The sequence below is a fragment of the Falco rusticolus genome, chromosome 5 (assembly GCF_015220075.1).
Source record: "Falco rusticolus isolate bFalRus1 chromosome 5, bFalRus1.pri, whole genome shotgun sequence".
Classification (NCBI taxonomy): domain Eukaryota; kingdom Metazoa; phylum Chordata; class Aves; order Falconiformes; family Falconidae; genus Falco; species Falco rusticolus.
In genome coordinates, this window is record NC_051191.1 from 9,831,762 (window position 1) to 9,847,754 (window position 15,993).

General features: G+C 44.2%; 1 protein-coding gene across 5 annotated transcripts in view; it reads right to left on the minus strand.

Annotated features, from left to right (window-relative positions):
* PTPRZ1 (protein tyrosine phosphatase receptor type Z1) overlaps positions 1 to 14,311 on the minus strand; it is a 144,804-nt gene extending 130,493 nt beyond the window's left edge. For 2 of the 5 annotated variants that reach the window (XM_037389959.1, XM_037389958.1), the window contains exon 1: positions 13,786 to 14,310. In XM_037389959.1, the coding sequence (XP_037245856.1) occupies positions 13,786 to 13,843 (58 nt within the window). In that variant the 5' untranslated portion in view covers positions 13,844 to 14,310. Of the gene's footprint in view, positions 1 to 13,785 lie in introns of all 5 variants that reach the window. The other 3 variants (XM_037389961.1, XM_037389960.1, XM_037389957.1) reach the window with 2 other exon arrangements.
* Positions 14,312 to 15,993: the final 1,682 nt, after the last annotated feature.

A 15,993-nucleotide genomic window follows, 5' to 3' on the forward strand; every position in this document is an offset into this window, starting at 1 on the left:
GCTCTTGTAACACAAAACGGCAAAAATCAAGCTTCTAGACTACAGTTTGTCAGTTTCTTTACAAAATATTCCTATCCTTGAACAGAAAACAATAGGCTTTCAGACACATTTTCGTCACTTTTAAAAAAAATTTACTAAAATATCTGTGTTGGAACATAAGACAGGACAGGTCAGAATATTTTAGTTAGGTTCATTCCTAGCACTGCATCAGAATATAGCCTTGAAAATGCATAGATTTTAAAAAAAAAAAAAAAGTGAAAAGGGCATGAAAGTAAAATTCTTCAAGTAAGTCTTATCTTCAGACTCTAAATACATGCAAGCACAGACTTCCTAGAGCTTTCAGAGTTATTCATGCAATACAGAAATACTGAAATGGCTTCAAATGGAATTCTGGAAGGAACAACAGCAAATCTTCCTCTGGCCCTCTGCCACGTCAGTGTATTTAGCAGTTTGCCACTGTTCTGTCACTGTATCTCTCCAGTTTAAGTCATGCATTTATTTCCTGCTCTGGAGTGATCAAAGCTTTTCCATCTAAGACAGAACATTCTAATTGCCAATTTCAAAGGTTTTTTAGGAAGTTGCTTCATGGATTTAAAATCATTAACAGCAGCCTTAGAGCTCATCTAGTGAGTTCTATCTTCTAAGTGTTACAGAAGCGTTAATTAATTATAGGTTTGACTAAGCCTTTAAGGTTTTGCCTGTATTGGGAGCAATGTAATATGCTCCACCTCAGCTGAAAGCCTTGGAGATACACGCTTTAGGGAGGCTTAGTGACTCACCGGGGAAATGAATGTGTTGTCTCTGTGCCATCTAAAGCAGCTGATTTGCTGCAAAAGGGAGCACATGCTGTGTTTTCTTCCAGGACACTGCAGCTGTTGCTCACTCGGTTGCCATACCTGCCTGTGGCAGAAAATCTCCCGCTATTCCAACAGGGGTGGTGCAAATGCACACATTTCCTACACAGACTAACGATACAGCTACACGGTTTTATTTTCTGGGATACATACAATACACTTTTGTGTCTAACTGGTTCCGTTTCTGCAACATAAAAAAACCAAACCAGGAACTGGTCCAAGACTGAAAAATGCACAGACTTCATGGATCCAGGGTAAGTAGGTGGCTATTCAGAGATGCCCGGAAGACCTAGGTAAGCATCACTGACCCATCCAGGAGATACAGTAGCATTCTTCAGCAGGTTTCAAAGTTACAGGAGACAACAGAAATCCTGGTGGTTTTTATGTTGGATAGCAGCTAGATAAAAGACAAATAACCAAACTGACAGGGACTAGAACCCTGTCTCATTCCCTACACTGACAGTCATAGCCCAGCATGGTCCAACTGCTGATCCAAGGCTTTTATCCAGCCTACAGACCACATTTTCTGGCCTGCCTCCTATCCCCCATCACAGACAGAGTAACCCTTCCAGCAGTACAGGCTGCCTCTGCAGCCAAATGCCTCTGTCCACATTTGCATCTGTCCCAGCAGAGAGATGCACTACTGCAGCCACAGAAAGACAGTGATTACGGGGGCACGTGGTGGGGGGCCACAGAATTAGGAGACCAGGGGTTTGCTGGTTGCATGCGGCAGCAGCTGCTGCTGCTGGGCAGAGTACCAGGCGCACAGTGAAGAAAGGAGGGTGAAAATCTAGTCCAGCATCTGGAAACGCTGTGCTGGACCGCTTTACCTTGCCTGTTAGAATGGATAGTTGGGTTTCCTCTTTCAAACTTTTCTACTATTCCCATCTTCAGCCTGGGTAGAGATAGCACTGCTGTCCACCCTCAAACCCTGTGCCTTATCATCCTGTGGATAATAATGCTCTCCACAGCCGTGGTTCAGACTCCCTTACGTGGGAAATGTTTAGGATTGCCATCTTCTGTTTCTTTAGCCAATGTTGTACTACTAGATAATTATGAGAAGTCTCCGGTATCAACATCTTACAGCTGTTCTAAGAGGAGTATGATAATTCTGAATTCCAAGATACTTTTTGTCAAGTCTAGCCATCTAAGCAAGATGTTTCAGCATAGTTATTTCTAATATGTGGCCCTAAGAGGCACCTCTCAGTTTGTTGCTTTTTAACACTTTCTTATCTACACTGATCTTTATTTTACCAGCCAGGCTTGTGTGTCCTAGCACTGGATATGCTGGCTGCTATGAATCCCAGTCTAGGTGCCTGTAACTCTCATGCTCTGTACGTGACAAGCAGGATGCCTAACCCAGCATTTTGAGTTCCACTGCAAGGGAACTAAACCTCTTTTTTGATTTATCCGTAAAGCTACTCTGAGTGGGTGGAATTTCCTGTTGCTTTCAAGTGAACTGCAGATTTCAGGGTACCAGGGTTTCATATGTGTAGAAATTTGCACATCCAAGGAATTCATTAACTAATAAACAAAACTCCCTCAATAATTATAATTTTTCCATGAAAACCTGGATTACAGTTTTATTCAAATGCATTGTATACAATTGTAAGAGAATGTGTAGATATTAGAAAAAGCTGATTAATTCATATTAATTCACATTACCTTATTTGCCAAAAATAAGACTACATTTTCTGGTTGCTCCATATACATTTTCTTATGTTTCACTCAACTGCATGTAGCCTGAAACTATCCACTGAGCATCACCACCTTATTAACTTCACCCGATTTAGCTGAACCTGCCTTCTTCCATTTAGCAGGCCAATAAGGGTATTTTTAATCTGCTCTACATTGCACTTGCAATTTGTTTTAATGTGATTAATCTCTTCTACTGTAAACACTTAAATAGCTGCAAAAGCTAATCAGAGCATTTAAGATGTGCACATATCCCTAATGAAGAGTATATATGCATTCCTGTTGTCATCTTTACCCCCATGAGTCCAGCCACTACTCAGACAAATCTTTAGCAGATTTTGTTTCACAGCCTTATCACCACACACAAAAAGGCTGGAATTTCCCACACTGACAGTGAAGACTCCTGCCACATGGAAACATATTTTCTCTGCTGATTCACACGTTACAAATCCTACAGTGGACAGCACAAACCAGAGAAGACTGAAAAGTACTCAGATCATGGGAAGCTACCTTTTAGTTTTTTTGTATGGATGCATTTTTCACTAATGAATTGAAAGAATAATTTCTAGTCTAAGTATTCCTGAATGAATTCTGTTGAATGCAATACTGCCTTGACCTCTGCTCAAATATATACATACATATGTTAAATACAGAAATCTGCTTCCTCTGTCATCATGAGATACCAAAAACTAAACCTCTAAGTGATTAGACAACTGTGCAGAAAATAAAACTCACAGAGAAAAAACCTAAGGAATTTACATGTTTTTAATCCTCTGTTTGGTTAGTGTCATATCGATTTATGTGTTTGGGGTTTTTTTAACATACAGATAAAGCAGCAAGAAAAATATGAATCCCTTTTTTTATCATCCCAAATAAAGAAGGGGAGAAAGTCAGTGGTAACACAACATACAGGAAGAAACAGCAAAGAGGAATTGATCAGATATGTAAGAAATACATGTTAAAAGGGGGGCAGAAACTTGTCAAGGAGGACCCTTAAAGCTTGAGTAAAATAACTTGCAGGAGTTACTTTACATTAGCAGACTAACACATAACTGTTTCTTCTTTGGAGAAACATGCAGATAGCAAGCAGAGAGCTCACGGAGCTGTCACGGAGGCCAAACCATTTACAGGGGAATGTGAGAAGAGGACATTGAGAGGATTAATGAGAAATGAGTGAACAAACCTGAGAATACTCTCAGAATTCAGCCAATGTAAAATCTGACACTGAAATATAATTAATTGAAATTTCCTATGGACATATCATGTGAGAAAGTGAGAGCGCTGCCAGTTCTCAAAGACCTTCTAATGACTAGTATTTTAACTAAACCCCCACCCTCCTGAAGTCATACAACCACATGAGATTTCTAATACTTCTCTTTAAAGGAGTTTTCTTACCTTGTGCTTGTATAAGTAACCTCATTTTAAACAGCGAACTGTCCACAGCCTCAAAATACAATAATTAAACTGAAAACATACATTTTTAAGTCTCCTGACTTTGTATTAGACTATTTCTTTTCCTGGATAGATTAACGATGCTCCACTACTCAGTGCAGTTTGAAATGCTGAGGGGTACTGGAGATGCTAAGTGACCGCTCAGTCCCCAGTACCTCAGCCTACAACTGTATCAGTCCACCCTGAGGAATGACTGGTTTATGTGGTTTCAGCAGCAGGCAGCTGGCTGGCACAGCCAAGCACACATTGCTTTGTTTTCTTATTTAGCACAGTTGAAATTGTACCATGGTACCCACGGGCAGAGACTCCTGGATCATTGATGGGGTTCTCTGCTATTGCAGAAGCCACAGGATCTTGCAAAAAACATGATACTTTATTCTTAAAAAAAAAAAAAAAAAAGAGGTTGGCTTTTTACCCCTACTATTGCCATTGGAAAGACTTTCCAAAATTCCACTGCTTGTAACGGTTAGGAACCTTCTTCTAATTTCCAGCTTAAATTTGTACACTGCCAGTTTATACCAATTCGGTTTTGTGTCAGCACTATCCTAAAACTTAAATGACTCTTCTGGATCTTTTTCTCCTTGATGCTCATCCAGGATTTATTCACACACAGTTCCATCAATATGAGCCAGAAGTAACTCTACTGTGATCTGCGTATCTACAGCGATACACGTGGTTTTTTTTAACACAAACCTAAGGTGTGTTAAAAACACCCCAACAAAACAAAACACAAAAATCCAAACAGAACCTGGTTCCTTGGGATTTCTCTGCAACATTGCAAGACACATGAAATGCAAAGCTGCTCTGAAAAAAAAATCAAAGATTACAAGAACAAGGTAGGCACAGACCACGCAGGACTCACCCCAACCCGTGCAGGTGATGGGTGGATGGGCTGTGTGGTGAGGGTACCACGTAACGTGAAATGTCCCACACCCCTAACAGCAGTGCTCCAGGGAGCTTGGCAGAAGGCTCCTCAGCCTCCCAGGAAGTCCCAGCCTGCCAAATTTGTTAATTACCGTATTTACACACACCTATCAGAGTAAGAGTTAACAAGAGAAAATTATAGAAACAACACTTGGAATGTGTTCTTCATCAGAAAAAAGTATTTTTCCAAAGGGCTAGAAATAGATTAAACACAGTTGGTCAGTTTGGGGATGGAGCTAGAAGACACTGCCTGGAGTAATATTAGGTCACTTTAATCAAGCCAGCTGTTACCCTCATCATTAGCTATTAAGTCTAAGAAAGCAGATGTTTTTCTTTATGGGAATGTCTGCTGAAATCATGGAGTTCCACATATAAAGCAATTGAAGAATCAAGTCTTTTTTTAAAATACTGATTTTAAAGACTTAATTTTTCCTCAGAGTGCTTGCTTTAGCTTTCAAAAGGCTTTCAGTTTCTTCAATATGTTGCCCCTGCAGAACATTAAATTTTTTTCTTTTCCAAGGCTTTGACAGCTTTGAAAAACAACACTATATTTGGAAAAGTGTACTTTTAAGAATTATGATACAAACCAGTCTAAATCTTAATGAAGTCAATAAATCCTTCCATTTACTTTATGAAAAGTTTTGATTTGGCCTGGATAGCTTATAAAAACACTAAAAAAACCTGTCCCAAATAAAGAACATATTATGATTTCCAAGGAAATTTCAAATGAGTCAGGAATTCTTTGTTAAATTCTGTTAGGGCATTTACAGAAACTTAAGGTCTTCATTCACTAAGATACAGGTAATTTATTTTATTTTTATGCAACATTTTTTTTCTTTCTTTTTCTTACTGTTCTTAAGCATCTGCTTCGGGCTTTCGGAGGCAGGACTCTGAATTGATAGGATAGTGCAGCAAGAGAGGAAATACAAGTTCTTATGCCAGCTCCTACTCAGTATTTCATTATCCCCTTGCTGGATATAATGCATAAATCACTACCCCTGCCTCTTCCCTGGTTGTGCTCTAAAAAGAGCAGGTTTTGCTCATTTCTTTGAAAGCTCCAGATACTTGCTCTCAGAAGGGAATTCTAGACCGCACTTCTGAAGGAAGTTTCTGTAAATGCCCTAACAGAATTTGACAAAACAGCCTTTCAAAGACCAATTTTGTAAAGTTATTTCAATATGGTAAGAGTACTCTAGATGTCTTTTATTTCACCCCTTCTGATGTTATTGTTTAATCAACTCTTCACTGCTTCTACTGTTACCCTACATTAGCAAACAGATAGGTAAGGCAGTGATGATGGATACCTCTTCAAATGCTGCCTGCTTTACACTTCAGCCTTCAGGTAATCCAGTATTTAGCAAGAACCTTTTGGCAACACGGATGAAAATTCAGAGTACTAACAGATCTACTGCTCCTGAAAAGTCTTAATGAAATCTCTCACTAGTCAGATAAGCAGTCCTGATACCTTTATACAGAAATGTAAACTGCTAAATGCCATCTGCACAGTAGGATCTTTAATATTTCAACATCACACGGAAAATCCACCCAGCAACTACCGTCTCTAAGGTTAGCAAAACATAAAGGGTTATAGGGAAAAAAAATAGTTAACTTGCATGTCTAACTAGATATTGTAAAAATGTAGAGAGAGAAATACTGCTTTTTATACAGCAAGTAGCCAAGCCACATCCAGACTGGATTTTAGCTGCTAAATCTGAAGGTGCTAGCATAAATAATGTGTTCAAGAGCCCTGACTTAAACAAAAGCCCAGATGCAAGATGGCTTTCAGCTGAATCACCCACCTGCTAGGCACCAGCAGTAGGCTCCAGAGCCTTGAAGTTCAGGCTCCTACACTGTCTGTAGGTGAGCTAGGCAGCTGAGCGCAGTAACAAGCAACTGGTTTGCCCAAATGGTATTCAGCTGCCCAGGACAGCTAATGTAAAATGCTGAGTTGGTGGAAATGCATCTGAGCTCTGCCCACCCCTTGAGAGACTGGTCCTTCAGAAGTGCGGTCTAGAATTCCCTTCTGAGAGCAAGTATCTGGAGCTTTCAAAGAAATGAGCAAAACCTGCTCTTTTTAGAGCACAACCAGGGAAGAGGCAGGGGTAGTGATTTATGCATTATATCCAGCAAGGGGATAATGAAATGCTGAGTAGGAGCCGGCATAAGAACTTGTATTTCCTCTCTTGCTGTACTATCCTATCAATTCAGAGTCCAGCGTCCAAAAGCCCGAAGCAGATGCTTAAGAACAGTAAGAAAAAAGTAAGCTTATGTGATATGCCTGAAAATGTCCTTGCAAACTCTCCCAGGCTCTGTTTCCAGCTCCAAAAATTTCTGAAATGGATGTGGTTTCCATCTGCTTAGCAACCCTCAGTAGGTTTCTTTTTCAGGATCGTCCAGTATCCTCTCAAAACATTCTGCTCTTACAGCAGCCTACATTAGAGTTTCACAGGCCTATCACCTGTTGCAGGAAGAATTACTCTTTTATTTATTTTAAAATCTGGCTCCTACTGCTGTCGTTTGCTGTCCCCTTTCTCTTATATTGGAAGAGTCAGTGGAGGATGGATTCCCATCACTCGTGAGTTCCCAATGCTCTACAAAACAAACTCTTAAGTTGTCTTTTTTTCTTGACAGGTAGTCCTAGCTTATTTAGTTATTCCTCAAAACATACCTGTGATATTCCCTGTTGCCATTTTCTTACTTTTTTTTACAAGTCTGCTGTACCCTTTATGAAATGAGGGGAGCATAAGCATACACACTATTTAAGAAGTAGGTTAGCTATGATTTTATGCAGTGGCATAATTGGTATTTTTTGTTCTCCCTGTTCCTTCCCTGCAATTCCTAGCCCTTGACCTTTGTTTGAAGAAAAAAAGAAAAAGAAGAAAGCCAAAATGCTTCATCTTAACAAGATGTATGAAGAGTCCTCTCATTTGACAAAACCTAATGTTTGGAGACAGGAGACGTAGGTTCAAATCCTTTTAGCTCAGAACAGGTCTTCCCTCTAGACTGTCTTGGTAAAACACTTCAATTGCTGGGACACAACATAAGGTGGCATAGCCTTCACCTTCTCCTTTGTCTTAAGCAAAAGCAGCAGCAGCAGGCAGATCAAGACACCTGATCCTGTTAGCATCCATTTAGGGAAGCCCTAAATCAGGGATCAGAGAAGTCAGAAGTCATCTGAAAGAACATTTGGCTTTGGATCCCAATTAAATTTAGCAGGGAAAGAGACACTAAGATGCACATAATAGGGTCAGGTAAGGCACATGAAAAAGTGGAACTGTCTGAAAGCTTCCCTGGAAGCCCTGAAAGGCACTAGCTGAGTCAGGGACCCTTTTAATCAAAATTTTGGGATCAGGCACCTGAGCTCTACCAGCATCCTACTTCCAGTGCTGAACTTTCCGTATCAGTTGTTGGATAGTATTTTCTCACCCACAGGACTTTTACCACAATGATGATTTCTGAAATTAGCTAACTCAAACAATAGCCCCTGGAGTCTTAATTAGTAATGAAAAATAATGATTTCTATGGTGAAATATAGCTACGTCTGGTGGATCAAAGAAGTCAAGTATGGGCAAGAAGCAGAAGGCAACATGAGCTTTGGAAAAGCATGCCTCATCTAGAATAATCCATGACACTTTCACACACTGCCCATTTTTCTTAAAAAGTCTATTATTTCACCTCAACCAGATAGTGCCACATATCAGCAAGTGATGCAAAATAAGTAAAATAAACCCTCACCCTGTTTCTAAACTCTCTAGTTATTTCCACCTGAGCCTCAAGACTGAACTGACAGACATCAGCAATTTGTATTCAACGAGCCACCTGCCCATACCTTCCTGCAAAAGTACTCTGCTGCCAACAGTTCCTCAACAACCTGCTGGAGCCAAGTTTCATTTACAGTCCCAGCCTCTTTGAAAAATTTGCTATCTTTCATTTAGTGGATTTTGGTTTTAATACTGTAAGTTCTTTTCTTCCTGTTGATTTATCTTTCTAATGCAGAAGCCTTGACATGTATTCAAAAAGGTAACTTTTGTCTTTATGGGAAAAGAAGCTTATTGAATAGCCAAAGGATGTCTCATACAAGAAAGCCACATAAATGGTGCACGAAGCTGTGAGAATCGAGCTGTTAAATGGGAGCAGGGGGCTCCGGAACTGCTGCAGACTTCCAGCCCTACGGGGAATACTGAGAAGCACGGCACGTTTGAAGAGGAATTGAAATTGTCAGCGAAAGAACAGAATCTGTTCACCCTTACATTCCTAATTAGAGAACTCATAGTGGGAAGTGACCATTTAAATGATGAGCACAGAAAATGAAGGAAATCGCCTTTCTTAAGAAATGGGCAAGTGCCTACATTCATAAATTAACACCCTGATTTACAATCCAGATTATAATTATAATAGTTTCAAATTACCACCTTATTTTTAGATGTATTATTCAGTTTCTCTCCAGGAATTCAGAAAGAAGAGTGTATTTAGAGGTGCAGTAATGCCACGTACAACTTAGAAAACTCTTCTTATACATTGTATTGATTCTGCATTCGAAACTACAGCTGTAACTGTTTTAGCTACGTCCTACAGACTAGTGCGTTGAATAAGTATTAGGTTACATTGACACCAACTTTTAACATGTTATTTACTTCTGCACAACTTTTCATACCTGCCAGTATTTGAACCTAAAAGAATTCCATACTGTATATTTAGGTTTTGGTATATATCAATCTCTATGGTATAAAGCCGCATAACATACAGATGGTTAAAATAGATGGTTTAACAGTCCTAAAATTCTTAGTTTTGTTTTAGCGCTTATATTTCAGATGTGGCAGGACTAAATTTCTCCATAGGAACTATGTATCATTATCCATAGAAACATGTCATCTTGAGTGTAAAATATGCTAAAGCACTAAAAATAATATACAGTAATATTACTGTGATGTAATTGAGTTTGAAGTATGCCAAGTTTCTGGCCTACAAAAAAACTGTCAAAATAAGAGCTTAGTGCAAAAAAGAAGGATTTGATCACATAGTCCTTCAACGGTCTAAGGGCTTACTGAATCTAAACATGCAGACATGAGAATGAACAGAAGTGTGACTGGATTTAGAAAGCTGAGCCAGTGCTATCCTTCAGATTCTCATAAATAATTTGTTGTGGCCATCCAGTAAAGAATGCAGAGAAGTTGCTTTTCTTGTTGGTAGTGAGATGTATGCTGTGTGCTAGCTTGGAAATACAGTCCTGATGGCAGTTGTATAAGAAAAATCAGAATATTTAGAGAAATGTTGCAACTTCTGTGTAATAAAGTCACGGTACTGGGATGCCAGAAAACCTAAAAATGAGAGAGAGATCTTTCCTTCATAGTGAAAAACTGAAGTCAGACACAACTAATTAAACAATTAATAGTTTAATTAGTTGCATTTTGAAAGGCAAACCCCTGGTTGAGGTCAGACAGTGATACTAGTAAGGTGCAGATGGGCTAATTTTGGAGAGACTTTTTACATTATTTTGGGAAACTGCCCATATGTTTTGCTAGTGAGAGCAGGGAATATTTTGTAAGTCTTGCCTAAATATTTACATCTCTTTGATTCAAATTTAGCCACCATTATAATGTAATTTGTGAAAATATGTTCTTTTTTCTAGTAACATTTTCTTGCCTACACAGATTCATAAATAGTCTACTTATTGAAAAGACTCTAGGTATTTTTTTCTGTAAGCAGAATGAGATAAAAGCTACAAAAAGGGCATACTCCATTGACTTTCAGGATGATATACCAAACACACCATAAGCTGGGACATAAGTAAGCTGGGGCAGAATTTCAAAGAATATCTTCAGCCTGGGATATATACAGGCTAAAGATTAAAAATTGATATATTTCTCATTTAAAATAAAAAACTCAAAAAGCAAGTGAATTGTTCACAGAGGGTTTTTTTTTTTTCTTTAATTTTAGCAACAGAAAGAACTTCATTGGAAACCTCTATTCTAACCACACTGCAGTATCCACAAATAATCACACAGGACTTCTCGTGTGCCCTTACTTGTGACTGAATAACATCTCCACAAGTAGTTTCATTGAACTTTGCTGAATGGCACTCACTGAGAGTACTCAGATAATACCCAGCTCCATAAATAATTACATCAGTACTTGGCTTCAGTAACATTGTGGAGGAAGGTGCTATTCATATCTCAGCAGGGACATTAGAATCAAGCCCTAAGCATTTCTTCAATAACACAGAGAATGAACTGTCACGGTCTTGTCATTCCCCTAAGAACTTTTTGCCTCCGTCTGCTCTTACAGGTTTTTCTTCAGTGAGGTTGATTTGACCGCCTTGTCTTTTCTGAACATGTATGAAACTGAGATTTCCCTGCTGAATCTCCCAGAGCCAACATCAAACCTCCCTAACAGTTTCATTGGAAAGGGCATCCTGTAGAGCTCTGTACGTGACCAGCTAAGAACTCAACATTTTTTGAAACTACAAGCAAATGAGACCAGGATCTACACGTTGCCTAGCCTCAAACTAGTAACCACAGTCTCCAGAATGCAAAGGCAGACAGACTACCATGCTCTTCAGCAACATCCCATTCACAGAGCTCTGGGTCTGGTTTCTTCTGTTCCAGAAATACGAAATGGTAAGAACCATCCTGTCCGACCAAGTCCTCCTCTCTCACCAAGCCCTAGGAACCACACACCAGTAGTATGCATTCACTGATTTTATTTTTTATGAAAAAATGAAAGGAAATAATGTCAAAATTCTAACAAAATATTTACTCCTATGAACTAATACTATCAGATAAAAGCCTTTTTCATTATGGAGAGATACTCAAAGAGGACCATATTCAAATGAAATCTGACTAAATCGGCCTAAATAGCCTGTACACAATATTCATTCTTGGGAACAATCACGTCGTTGAACGCACTGAGCAGACTAGCTCCTGAGTCTTCAGAATGATCCATCATTGAGACCAAATCATGCATCACATCTAGAAAGGGGACATACTGTGTCCCCTCGGGTCAGGTTTGAAAACAATAGTGTATCAGTCTAGAGAAAAAAACAGAAGTAGGTGCACTTACATTATACCTTATGTATGAGTAAAAAAACCTTCTTTTTCCATTCTGTCAGGTTTTCTAAATTCATCAATATAGTGTACACATGCACACTGTGTATTTGAATATTACATTATACAAACCCACCTTATTTCTAAAAAGACACCAGATGAAATTACTAAAGCCCCACAGGTTTCATTACAAAAGCTATGTTTATGTCTTGCATTGATGGCAATGGTGTAGGATCATCTGAACATGGAAGTTAAGTCTACAAAACTGAACTGTGTTGTATTACATTACGATTGTATCATGGTATACTTGATGTGTGCTCTTGCATCTTCATATACCTCCCTACACATATACAACCACATGTTAATTTTTTCTGTTAAATAGCCTTGGGAATATATCTGACTTTAAGGAACAGGTTGGCAACATAAGAAAGATGTTATGAAAACTCATCGCAAGTTTTATGACAGGCCATTCTTTGCCAAACTAGTATAAGAGAATTATATTAGAATAAGTACTGTGTTTTTAGAATAGGTTTCTTTAAAAGTAACTTTAAAATGCTATTGATGCCCTTACAAAATCCATACATTTTAATTGAGTTAGCAACATTCATCACATTTACAGTTGAATTTTTCCACAATGCTTTCAGAAAGGAGGTAAAAATATTTTCCACACGACAAAATCTGAGGAAGTAGTTCTAACTAGCTGAACTCGGTACGAAATTGTTTTTACTCCCAGCAACCCAACACCGACCCCCGTTTTCAGGGTGCCGCGGTGCCCGAAGCAGCACCACCTATTGGGTGAAAAATGTGGGTTAGCGCCGGCTTACACGGGGACCCCTCGCGTGATGGTTTTGCACACAATGAGCTGAAGCTTCCGAGTTCCTCGTACCTAAATCCAAGCAAACAACTGGTATTTTCTAGCGGTCTACGTGACAGAAGCTTACAGATTCAGAACGATCATTCAGTGCGATACAAATCCCGCCACCTGCGCTCCTGGTATTTAACAAAGTGTTTCAGACGGCACTTTTAACAGCACCCGCTGCGCGGTTCTCAGGATGCGCTCCAGTCGCACAGATCTGAATGAGTTGAAAATTAATTCTCTTATGTAACTAGTCCTCCAAAACCCGATGTGCGAATCCGTATTCCGGATGCAAGGTCCCACGTGAAGGCACGACTGGGATTCAGGTTTTCGAGGCGACAGTTACACCTCGTGTGAGGGCAACCACGGACGTTGCCCGTTCTCGGAGAACGAGTCTTTTTTTTTTTTTTTTTTTTTTTTTTTTTTTTTTTTTTCCACGGAAATCCTGCACCCATCCACGGTTCTCACCGGAACAGTTCGTGCGAGGGGCTACGGTACGGCTTTCCCTCCCACGTCCACAGGAAAGGTCGATGTCGGTGCCGCTGGCCGGGGCTTTTCCCTCCCCCCCACCACAGGCGCACCCCCACGCCGCCGCGGGTGCGGGCTGCCCGGCGGGGTCGGACCCCGGCAGGGCTCGGCGGGGCGCGGCGCGGAGCGGGGCGCGCTGCGGGAGCGGCGGCAGGGCGGGCTGGCGAGCCCCCGCCGGGGCAAGCCGCCTGTGCCGGGGGTGGCGGAGGGTGCCGCGCATCCGCGGGGCCCGGCAGCAGGGGGCCGAGGCAAAAAGGGGTAGGAGAAGCGTGCCCACCCGTGGTGCTGACTGCCTGCTCTCACGGTGTGGAACGGCCGGCGACTGCGCCTGGAGCTCCCCGCAAAAGGGAGCGGAGGGAGAAAAGCGCCACCGGAGCCCGGGGAGAAAAGTTGGTCTGAAACCCGAAGATGAATTCACGCAAATATCACTCACCCACTCTGAGGATACAGACGAGCTGGATGCAGGCAACCAAGCGCCCTAGAATGAGCATGTCCAAATCGTCCTCTGCCTCCTCCCGTCCGTCTGCCTGCCTGCCCGCCTGCCTGCCTGCCTGCCTCTCAGCCGCCTGCCTGCCTGCCTGCCTGCCTGCCTCCGCGGGCAGCCGCGCCTCTCCCCGCCGGGGAGCCGGCTCCGCGCCCGGCGGCCGCCCCCACGCCGCGGGCGGGCGGGATCAGCGGCGCTGGGTGCTGGCGGGGCCGCGGCTCGGCTCAGCGCATCGCGGGGCTCGCCGGGGGCTCACCGGAGGCCGCCCTGCGCGCCGCGCCCCGCGCCGAGCGGCCGCGCTGCCGTGTGGCGGGGCTGTGCCTGCGCGGGGCTGTGCGCGGGGCTGTGCGCGGGGCTGTGCGCGCGGGTGTGCGGGGGTGCGCGCGGGCGCTCGGTGTGTATGTCTGTGTGTGCGCGTGTGTGTGTGTGTGTGTGTGCGCGCGTGTGCGCGCGGGGGGGCGGAGACCGCGCGCTGCTGGGCGGGCGCGCGCGGGTGAGTGTATGCGGGGGGTGGGGTGGGGGGTGCGTGTGCGTCCGCGGCGGGAGGGGCACCCCACCCCTCCCACACACCCCCCAGCCGGCGGCAGGGAGGGGGCCGGGGGCCGGGAGGGGGTCACGTCACCGCGCCCGAAGCGTGGCCCCGCGGCCGAGCTCCCCCCCCCCGCCCCCAACACAGCGCCGGCGTGTGGGAGAGCGGCTCCGCGCGGGGGCAGCCCCCCGGGACACCGCCACCCCCCACCAGCGTGCGGGGAAAAGTTTGTTCCGACGCTGGCGGCGGGGAGGGGGCGGCGGGGGGCTGCCGGGGTCTCGGGGGCCGGCGCGGTGCGGGGCCGCGCAGCCCTGCGGGGGTGCCGCAGCGCGGGGAGGCGGAGGCGCCCCGTCGCGCGGCGGGGACCGAAGGGAAGGGCCCGCTTCTGGCGGCGCTGGCCGCTGCGGGTCACCGTGGGAATAGTCGCGGGGCGTCCGGCGGGGCTGGTGAGCGCTGCCGCCTCGGACGTAGGTGGCGTTTGCGGGCTGCTCCCGGAGCCGGGAAGCCGGGATGATCCGTGTTCCCTGGGAACTGGCGGCGGAGCGGGGGAAGGGGGCTGGAGCAGCAGCATGTCATTATCTGCCTTAGAAGTGGGTCAGGGCGCGGGCGCTGGCACCCTGTCTTCGGGAAGAGAAAACAAGATCATCGCCACCCCCCCCAAAGAAACCCGCAACCACCAGCCCCCAAACCCCGACCCCCCAGCCAAGACGTGGAAGATTGCGGGAAACATACAGCAGGGCCCCGTGGTGGGGGAGCGCGGGCGGGGGCGGCAGTGCCGGCGGGGCGGGCGCCGGGCCGGGGGTCTCAGCAAGGGGCTCCGGCCAGGCACCCCCCCGCCCTGAGCAGCACCCCGATCCGGAGGGAGCGGGCACCCTGCCTGCTGGGCTGGGGCCACCTTCCCCGCAGCCCGCTCGGCTGAGCTGAGCCCACTTGGGTGCCCTGGTGTGAAAGGGGATGTGTGTGCTAGGAACACCCCTGACAAACCCTCTAGGCTTTGGGACCGTGGGGTGACACACAGAAGCTCCCGCTCCACCCCAGGCCCACTGAAGTGCAGTGTGGCTCAGGAACCGTGTGAATGGTTTCTGTGTTTGTGATACTGTTCCCATCGGAGTGAAACTGTCTGCTCAGCACAGTTGTGATGAGACTTTTAACGGTCGGCAACTTCAGTGTAAAAACACTTGGTGCTTTATAGGTACCCTGCTATTCCAGGCCTCTTGGTCCTCGGGCACAGGAGCTGCTTCTGCCAGCTTGGCTTTCAAGGAAAACAAAAAAGTGCTGTGTCAGCTTTTCATTTTGATGTCCACCTGCTCTACCTGACTGTTGGGGATGGCATAGAGCTAACTCAACATGAAGCAAATTGGAAATTTCTGAGTGAACAGAAGTTAGAGGAGAAAGTGCTAAGATGCTCAGGAGTTTGGTTGTATTTGGAAAGCAGACTGAGGACGTGTCTTCTCATGCAAGGTCAGCATCTTTCAGGGTACTACAGAGTTTACGTACAATAGAGGTTAGTTCATTAGGAGGAGGATTAACTTTGAATGACAGTTCTCGTTAAGTGGGCTCCTGGTATCACAGGAAGAAAAAATTTCCATGTGCTGAGCTCCACCAATAAAAAACTATTTTAGGATTGT